General features: G+C 49.9%; 2 protein-coding genes across 2 annotated transcripts in view; one reads left to right on the top strand and one right to left on the bottom strand.

The window, feature by feature from the left end:
* POGZ (pogo transposable element derived with ZNF domain) overlaps window positions 1–2,784 on the bottom strand; it is a 19,632-nt gene extending 16,848 nt beyond the window's left edge. Inside the window, 1 exon segment of the mRNA XM_054000942.1 lies at window positions 2,686–2,784. Within this exon segment, the coding sequence (XP_053856917.1) occupies window positions 2,686–2,784 (99 nt within the window).
* Window positions 2,785–6,939: 4,155 nt separating this feature from the next.
* LOC128820482 (methanethiol oxidase-like) overlaps window positions 6,940–9,789 on the top strand; it is a 16,708-nt gene continuing 13,858 nt past the window's right edge. The window contains 7 exon segments of the mRNA XM_054001256.1: window positions 6,940–7,078; window positions 7,080–7,110; window positions 7,223–7,335; window positions 8,847–8,876; window positions 8,879–8,930; window positions 8,933–9,019; window positions 9,022–9,032. Of these exon segments, the coding sequence (XP_053857231.1) occupies window positions 7,028–7,078; window positions 7,080–7,110; window positions 7,223–7,335; window positions 8,847–8,876; window positions 8,879–8,930; window positions 8,933–9,019; window positions 9,022–9,032 (375 nt within the window). The 5' untranslated portion in view covers window positions 6,940–7,027.

Here is a 9,789-nt window from a genome sequence, read left to right as displayed (position 1 = left end):
CTTTAGGTTCACCTTCCCATCCATAAAAAAAACCCAGGAAAAACTTCATCCTATTAATAATCAGATTTGATTTCTGCTAATTAATCATTAAAAGCCTATAAAATGCTTTATTTTTATCTTTAAATTATGTTTTTTATTATTTTTTTTCCAGCACCTTTGGGAATTGTTCTGGTGGGATTCCCTCCCATCCTCTGCTCACGCTGGGATCAGGTGAATCCCAATAAAATCAGGTTTTTGGGAAGCAGGATCCCATCCCTCCCCAGCTCCCTGGCACATCCCAGCCGCAGGGAATTCCAGGAAAAACCTCAAACACTGGGAATTATCAGAGCAGCCTCGGGGGATTTTTGGGATGGAATCCCAAATCCTGCTGGAGGAGGGAATTCCTGCGCTCCTGAGCATCTCCAAGGACTTTTGGGATCCTGGCTTGGGAGAAAAGGAGGAGTTTTCCCCATTTTTTTCCTGCTTGGATCTGGGCAGGATGAGGGGATGGAGCTGCTCCTGAGGGTGACACTGGAGGGACAGGACAGGGACGGGAAAAACTGGGAAAGGGGGGGGGTGGTGAGCCCAAATCCCTGAGGAGAAGGTCGGGATCCCAATCCCAAATCCCTGAGGAAAGGGATGGGATGGAAATCCCAAATCCCTGAGGAGAAGGTCGGGATCCCCAATCCCACATCCCTGAGGAGAAGGTCGGGATCCCAATCCCACATCCCTGAGGAAAGGGATGGGATGCAAATCCCAAGTCCCTGAGGAAGAGGTCGGGATTCCAATCCCAAATCCTTGAAGAGAAAGGGGAGATCCCTGAGGAAGAGCAGTGGGATGGCAACCCTGGATCTCTCAGGTTGGAACACCAATCCCAAATCCCCGAGGAATGCGGGTGGGACCCCCAATCCCAAATCCCTAAGAAGACTGGGATCCCAAATCCCCGAGGAAGAAGTCTGGGATCCCAATCCCAAATCCCTAAGAAGGGACAGGTGGGACCCCAATCCCCAAATCCCTAAGAAGACTGGGATCCCAAATCCCTAAGAAGTCTGGGACCCCCAATCCCAAATCCCCGGGGAAGAAGACTGGGATCCCAAATCCCCAAGGAAGAAGACTGGGATCCCAATCCCAAATCCCTAAGACTGGGATCCCAAATCCCTAAGAAGACTGGGACCCCCAATCCCAAATCCCCAAGGAAGAAGTGTGGGACCCCATCCCAAACCCCAAGGAAGAAGACTGGGATCCCAATCCCAAATCCCCGAGGAAGACAGGTGGGACCCCAATCCCCAAATCCCCGAGGAAGAAGTGTGGGATCCCCATCCCAAATCCCTAAGAAGACTGGGATCCCAAATCCCTAAGAAGACTGGGATCCCAATCCCAAATCCCCGAGGAAGAAGTGTGGGACCCCCAATCCCAAATCCCTAAGAAAGACAAGTGAGATCCCAATCCCAAACCCCGAGGAAGAAGTGTGGAATCCCAAACCCCGAGGAAGAAGTGTGGGACCCCAATCCCAAACCCCGAGGAAGAAGTCTGGGATCCCAATCCCCAAACCCCCGAGGAACAAGTGTGGGATCCCCATCCCAAATCCCCGAGGAAGAAGTCTGGGATCCCAATCCCAAATCCCTAAGAAGACAAGTGAGATCCCAATCCCAAACCCCGAGGAAGAAGTGTGGGACCCCCAATCCCAAATCTCCGAGGAAGAAGTGTGGGACCCCAATCCCAAATCCCTAAGAAGAAGAGTGGGACCCCAATCCCAAACCCCGAGGAAGAAGTGTGGGACCCCCAATCCCAAACCCCGAGGAAGAAGTGTGGGGACCCCATCCCAAACCCGAGGAAGAAGACTGGGACCCCAATCCCAAACCCCGAGGAAGAAGAGTGGGATCCCCATCCCAAACCCCGAGGAAGAAGAGTGGGATCCCCATCCCAAACCCCTGCGGCCGAGGGCTCCCCCCGCTCCCGGCGCTGGACAGGGGCACTCACTCAGCGAAGCTGAAGCACCAGCAGGCCAAGGATGATGAGGGGGGGTGGTCTCACCCTGCAAACCGCTGAGCCCAGACCCTCCCCTTTTCCTTACCCTCCCCTAAAAAACCGGGAAAAGGCCGTTTCTCCCGAGAACTCCGGGAAAAGCCCCCCCACCACACACAACACACCCTCAGCGTATTGTGGCGGCTAAGAAAGAGAGCGAAAAATAATCCCCGTGCCCAACATGGCCGCCCACCAGCGAGGCAGCGCCGCCCAAAGAGAGGAGGGGGCGCAGCACCGGGAAAGGGGGGACAGGACGGACACGACCGCCCCTTCCTCACCCCGGCGGTGGCGGCCGGGGGGCGAGGGAACCGGGAGGAGACCCCCGGTAGGGGCGGGAGGGGGTGCGCGGAGGGAGCGGCGGCGGGGGCCGCATCACCGCCGCCCCCCCTCCCCTGAGGGCGGCCGCTTCACCGCGCCCCCCGGGCCGTGAGGGCTGCGCGCGGATCCCTCCGCGTCCCTCAGCGCCCGCCCGGGGCCCGGCGGGAGCGGCCGCCGGAGCCGCCGCGGCTCCTCCCCGGCACCCCGAGCCCTCCCTCCTCCTTCTCCTCCTCCTCCTCCTCCTCCTCCTCCTCCCGCCACCGCTTTGTGTACGGCGCGCTCCGGCCCTGCCGCCCCCCCCCCCCTCCTTCATTCCCTCCTTCTCCCCCATTCCCGGGCGGCTCGAGCCGGTTCCAGCGTCACCGCGCCCCCCCCCCCCTCCTTCATTCCCTCCTTCTCCCCCCATTCCCGGGCGGCTCGAGCCGGTTCCAGCGTCACCGATCCCCCCTCCCCGCTCTTCATCGCCCCCCGCCGCCGCTGCCACCCCCGGGGGGGGCCCCGCCGCCTTCATCCCCCCCGCCTTTCCCCGCGCCCCCCGCCTCACCTTCCTCAGCGCTGCCGCCGCTCGCCCCTACGGGGCTCCGCCGCTCTCCGGGCGAGGCGACCCGCAGGGCGCGGGGGCAGGTGGCATGAGCCCCCCCCCCCCCCCCCGCCTCACACTTGGCGGGATGCTGAGGAGGAGGATGAAGACGGTGATGAAGAAGAAGGAATTATCCCTGGCTATGCTCGCCCTCTGTACGTTCTGCCGGGGGGGCGGCTCCGTGCTTGGCGTGCGTGTGGGTTTTCCCCCCCCCCTCCTCCTCTATTTCACCCCTCACGGAAAAGGGGGGGGATAAGAAAAAAAAGGTCGTCGGCCCGGCGGGCTGATACAGGCGCGCGGCGCCCGCAGCCGCACCACACACAACACACACACAAAAAGGGGACCTGGCCGGCGGAGGGATACCGCTGACGTCACTTCCGCCTTCGCGCGGGTGACGTCACGGGGGCCGGACCCTGAGGCGGCTGAGGGAGGGAAGGGGAAGGGCGGGAAAATGGCGCCGCTGGGTCGCGACCCCCCGCGCTCCTCCGGGACCTCCCCTCACGGATCCAGGGGGCTCTGAGGGATGAGGCCTTGGGGAGCGGCGGGAGAAGCGGCCGGCGCTGCCTCCCGGGCTGAGGGGATGCTCCCCGGAGAGCCGCTGCCCCGCCGAGAGCCCCTCAGGGCCGGGCGGGCTGTGAGGAGCGGCACGGCTCAGGGGCTGCTCGCTGGCCAAAATTTCCTCCCTGAGGCCAAAAATGTCCAGCTGAGGGCAAAAAAAAATTCTCCGCCCGAGGTCCAACTTGTCCGGCTTGAAGGTAAAATCTCCCACCTGGCTTTACCTGGATGGGCTTTTGGGGCTCAGCCCTCCCTGACAACGCCAGGTGAGCACAGGGTTGGTCCCAAGGTGCTCCCTGGCCAAAATCGCTCATTGAGGCCAAAAATTGTCCACCTGAGGCAGCCCCGAGAAATGAGGAAAAACAGCCCCAAAAAATGAGGTAAAACAGGCAAAAAATGAGGGTAAAACAGACAAAAAAATGAGGTAAAACAGCCCAAAAATGGGTGAAAACCAGCCTGAAAAATGAGGAAAAACAGCCCCAAAAATGAGGTAAAACAGCCCAAAAATGAGTGAAAACCAGCCTGAAAAATGAGGAAAAACAGCCCCAAAAATGAGGGTAAAACAGCCCCAAAAAATGAGGTAAAACAGCCCAAGAAATGAGGTAAAACAGCCCGAGAAATGAGGTAAAACAGCCCGAAAAAATGAGGTGAAACAGTCCAAAAATGAGTGAGAACCAGCCTGAAAAATGAGGTAAAACAGCCCAAGAAATGAGGTAGAACAGCCCAAGAAATGAGGTAGAACAGCCCAAGAAATGAGGTAGAACAGCCCAAGAAATGAGGTAAAACAGCCAAAACAATGAGTGAAAACCAGCCTGGAAAATGAGGTAAAACAGCCCGAAAAATGAGGTAAAACAGCCAAAAAATGAGTGAAAACCAGCCCGAAAAATGAGGTAAAACAGCCCCAAAAAAGAGAGGTTAAAACAGCCCGAAAAATGAGGTAAAACAGACAAAAAAAAAGAGTGAAAACCAGACTGAAAAAATGATGTAAAACAGCCCCAAAAATGAGGTAAAACAGCCCAAGAAATGAGGTAAAACAGCCCAAAAAAATGAGGTAAAACAGCCCAAAAAATGAGTGAAAACCAGCCTGAAAAATGAGGAAAAACAGCCCGAAAAATGAGGTAAAACAGACAAAAAAAAAAAAAAAAAAAGAGTGAAAACAGCCCAAAAATGAGGTTAAAACAGACAAAAAAAAAGAGTGAAAACCAGCCTGAAAAAGGAGGTAAAAACAGCCCAAAAAAAGAAGTAAAACAGCCCGAAAAATGAGGTAAAACAGCCCAAAAAATTGAGTGAAAACCAGCAAAAATTGGAAATATAAATAAGAATTTAAATATCTTCGATAATAAAGGAACAATCCAAAAATAATCATTAAAATCTCTTTATTCATAGCAGAAAAATCCCTTCTTTTATCCCTGTTTTTCTGCTTTTCCTGGTGGTTCATGGAAAAAAACCACGGGATTTAAAAAAAAAAAAAAAAAAAAGAGACTATTTTGGAAATTCCAAAATAAACATTTAAGGAAGGAGGGAAAACAAGGCAGATTCTTTATAAATTCCTTACTAAGAAAAAAAAAATTTAATAATCGTTAAATTAATAAATTAATTCTCATTAAAATCGGGAATAAAGCAAATTCTCATTTGCTATATTCCCAAATTCCTTCTCCAGAAAAAAAAAAAAAGAGGAAAAAAAAACCAGAAAAATTTGGAATAAAAAGGAGAAAATCAGGGGGAAAAGCAGGAATTCCACGGTTTTGGATTTTTCCCTTTGGAATTTTAAGGTGGAATTTTGTTTTTTTTATGTTTTATTTTGTTTTGTTTGGTTTTTTTTGTTGGTTTTTTTTTTTTTTCCAGGCTCTGGCTCCTCCCCTTGGCTCCTCCTCTCCCAAACTCCTCCCTTTTTCTCTGGATTTCCGACTTTTTTTTTTTTTTTTTTTTTTTTTTCCCGGCTGTTTATCCTTAAAAATCCCACGGAATTCTTGGAATTCCCATTCCCAACCTGATCCAGGATGGGTAAGAGATCCCAAAATCCCCAAAAATCCCCCAAAAAATTCCCCAAAATCCCAGAATTTGCTGCTTTTGGTTTCGGGGGGGATAGGGAGGAGGGGGGGGGGGGTAAAAGTCCAACTTTTCCCTGGATTTAAAAATTGAAATATTCCCTAAAAACCCTAAAAAAACCCTTGAATTCCTTCATTAAAATCCATTTCCACTCGAGTTAATTGGGAATTTTAAATCCCTAAACTTCTAAAAAACGGGGAGAAACTCCTGGGAACAGGAAAAACCCTTGGAAAAATCCTGACATATTCCTTTTTTTTTTTTTTTTAATAAATCCTTGATTTTCAGGATATTTTTCCTGATTTTTTGGGTTTTTTTTCTTTTTGGTTTTTTGGGTTTTTAAATTTTTTTTTTAAACTTGGTTTTTTGTGGTTTTTTTTTTTTGTTTTTTTGTGGGTTTTTTTTGTTTTGTTTTTTTGTTTGTTTGTTTTTTGTTTTTTTTTTTTAACTTGTTTTTTTGGGGGTTTTTTTTTTGTTTTTTTTTTTTAATTTTGTTTAGTTTTTTTGGTGTTTTTTTGTTTTTGTTTTTGTTTGTTTGTTTGTTTGTTGGTTTTGTTTTTTGGAGGCTAAAACCTCGGGGGAAAAAAAAAAATCAGGAATTTTGGGACCAAAACCAACCAAAAATGAGGAATTTTTAGCAGGAATATGTAGCCCAAAAATATCAATATTCTACCCAAAAATATCCTGAATCTCCTGCTTTTTTTTTTTTTTTTTTTTTTTTGTGAGGAATTTTTTTTTGGATCCAAGTTCCTGGAAGTCAATAAAAAACTTTGGGAATTATTGACACATCTGGAAGGACCTGGGAGCTCCAAAAACTTGGGAATTATGGAAGGAAATAAATCCTGGAATGCTCTGAAAAAGGAACTCCCTCGATTTCCTTGGGAATTTGGTTTTGTGGGAGAACATTCCTGAAATTCCTGGATTTTTTTTTTTTTCCCATTGGCTTCTCCGTTGTTTTCATTTGAATTTCAATTTGATTTTTCCCAATTTTAATCTGATTTTACCTCCCTAAAACTTGGAATATTTTGATTTTAAACCCTGGAATTCCAAAGGAATTCCATTTTTTTTTTCTTTGCTAAAATCCCAAATTTATCCCTCCTCATCTGAAACTTTGGGACAACTCAGCGAAAAATTGGGATAAATTCCATTTTTTTTTTTTTTCCTGGAATGAGCAAATCCAAGGCACAAAAATCAGGATAAATTCCAATAATTTTTCCCCTGGAATGAGCAAATCCAAGGCACAAAAATCAGGATAAATTCCAATTTATTTTTCTGGAATGAGCAAATCCAAGGCACAAAAATTTTCCCAGACTCAGGATCCCAGATTCCCCCAGATTTTCCCAGATTCCCCCAGATTTTCCCAGATTCAGGATCCAGATTTTCCCAGATTCCCCCAGATTTTCCCAGATTCAGGAATTGGGAATGGGGAATTCCATGGATTTCAGGCTGGGAAATGGGAAGCAATGGAAGGCCCCAAATTCCCAGGAATTTTTGCGGCCGTTCCGGGAAGTTTGGGATGTGGCAATGTTGGAATTTTCTCCTTTTCCAGCAGAAAAGTGCGGAGTGTGCGGGCCGGGGCTACCCCAGCCCTCTGGAGGCCATGAAAGGCAAGTGCTGGGCCAGCATTCCCAAAATCCTGGAATTGCTTTGGGATCCGAGGGGAGGGAATGCGGGAAAAGCCGGAATTCCCGGGGGGTTGATCCCAAAATGTGGCCGCAGGGCCCCGGGAGCAGCTGCTCTACCTGCCCTGCGTCTACCGGAACACCGGGATCGGCATCCCCGACTTCCTGGCCACCGTGGATGTGGATCCCAAATCCCCCCAGTACTGCCAGGTACGGGGATCTGGGGGAATCTGGGATCCCGAGTCTGGGGAAACCCGGGGGAATCTGGGGGAATCTGGGATCCTGAGTCTGGGAAAACCCGGGGGAATCTGGGATCCTGAGTCTGGGAAAACCCGGGGGAATCTGGGGGAATCTGGGGGAATCTGGGATCCTGAGTCTGGGAAAACCCGGGGGAATCTGGGGGAATCTGGGGGAATCTGGGATCCTGAGTCTGGGAAAACACGGGGGAATCTGGAATCCTGAATCTGGGAAATTCTGGGATCCTGAATTTGGGATATCCTGGGGGAATCTGGGATCCTGAGTCTGGGAAAACCCGGGGGAATCTGGGATCCCGAGTCTGGGAAATTCTGGGATCCTGAATTTGGGATATTCCTGGGGGAATCTGGGATCCTGAGTCTGGGAAAACCCGGGGGAATCTGGGGGAATCTGGGATCCTGAGTCTGGGGAAATATGGGGGAATCTGGGATCCTGAGTCTGGGAAAATCTGGGATCCTAAATCTGGGGGAATCTGGGATCCTAAATCTGGGAAAACCTGGGGGAATCTGGGATCCTGAATCTGGGGGAATCTGGGATCCTAAATCTGGGGGAATCTGGGATCCTGAGTCTGGGATCCTGAGTCTGGGAAAATCTGGGATCCTAAATCTGGGGGAATCTGGGGATCCTAAATCTGGGAAAACCTGGGGGAATCTGGATCCTGAATCTGGGGGAATCTGGGAAGGTCCCAGGGGAATCTGGGATCCTGAATCTGGGAAAATCTGGGAGAATCTGGGAAGATCCCTGGGGAATCTGGGATCCTGAATCTGGGAAAATCTGGGGAATCTGGGATCCTGAATCTGGGAGATCCATAGGGAGTCTGGGATCCTGAATCTGGGAAAATTTGGGATCCTGAATCTGGGAAAATCTGGGGGAATCTGGGAAGATCCCTGGGGAATCTGGGATCTTGAATCTGGGAAAATCTGGGGGAATCTGGGATCCTGAGTCTGGGAAAATCCGGGGGAATCTCGGATCCTGAATCTGGGAGATCCCAGGAGAATCTGGGATCCTGAGTCTGGGAAAATCTGGGAGAATCTGGGAAGATCCCTGGGGAATCTGGGATCCAAAATCTGGGGGAATCTGGGAGATCCAGGGGAATCTGGGATCCTGAATCTGGGGAGAATCTGGGATCCTGAATCTGGGAGAATCTGGAAAGATCCTGGGGGAATCTGGGATCCTGAACCTGGGAAAATCTGGGGGAATCTGGGAAAATCTGGGATCATGAATCTGGGAGAATCTGGAAAGATCCTGGGGAAATCTGGGAAAATCTGGGGGAATCTGGGAAAATCTGGGATCCTGAATCTGGGAAAACCTGTGAGACTCTGGGATCCTGAACCTGGGAAAATCCGGGGGAATCTGGGATCCCGAATCTGAGCAAACCCAGGATCTCCAATCCTCCCCCAGCACTGGCAGCGACTAAAACCCCCGGAATTCCCGGGGAATCCCGGCGCCTGATCCCAGTTTTCCAGGTGATCCATCGCCTGCCCATGCCCAACGTGGTGGGGACGAGCTGCACCACTCGGGCTGGAACGCCTGCAGCAGCTGCTACGGCGATCCAAAAAATCCAGGAATTTCCTGATCCTTCCCAGCCTCATCTCCTCCCGCATCTACATCGTGGACGTGGCCACCGATCCCAGAGCTCCAGACTCCACAAGGTTTGGAATTTCCCCCCTTTTATCCCGCTTTTTTCACACTTATTTCCCCCTTTTTTCATCCTTTTATCCCAATTTAATTCTTTTTTTTCCCTCACTATTCCTTGGTTTTTCTCTGTTTTTTCCCATCTTTTCTCTTTTTCCCCTTTTTTCTCCCCTTTTCCCTTCAAGCATTCTCACAAACCTTTGCCCACAAATCCCCATTTCCCCCTGATTTCCAGGAATTTTCCCATTTTCCCCCATTCCAGCTGGTGGAAGCTGAGGAATTTTCCCCATTTTTCCCATTTTTCCCATTCCAGGTGGTGCAGGCTGAGGAATTTTTCCCCATTTTTCCCCCATTGTTCCCCATTTCCCCATTTTCCCCATTTTTCCCCATTGTTCCCATTTTCCCATTTTTCCCCATTTTCCCCATTTCCCCCATTTTTCCCCATTTTCCCCCATTTCCCCCAATTGTTCCCATTTCCCCCATTTCCCCTATTTCCCATTTTCCCCATTTCCCCCCATTTCCCCCATTCCCCCCATTTTCCCAATTTTCCCCAATTTCCCCCAATTTCCCCATTTTTCCCCATTCCAGATGGGGGAAGCTGAGGAATTTTCCCATTTTTTCTCAATTTCCCCCATTTCCCCCATTTTTCCCATTTTCCCCTATTTTTCCCCATTTTCCCCAATTTCCCCATTTTTCCCCATTGTTCCCATTTCCCAATTTTCCCCATTTCCCCCATTTCCCCCCCATTTTCCCCCATTTTCCCCCCATTTCCCC

This window comes from Vidua macroura, chromosome 29, assembly GCF_024509145.1.
Source record: "Vidua macroura isolate BioBank_ID:100142 chromosome 29, ASM2450914v1, whole genome shotgun sequence".
In the NCBI taxonomy this organism is placed as follows: Eukaryota; Metazoa; Chordata; class Aves; order Passeriformes; family Viduidae; genus Vidua; species Vidua macroura.
The sequence above is the reverse complement of the archived record's forward strand: the minus strand, read 5'-3'. Positions and strand labels throughout refer to the sequence as shown.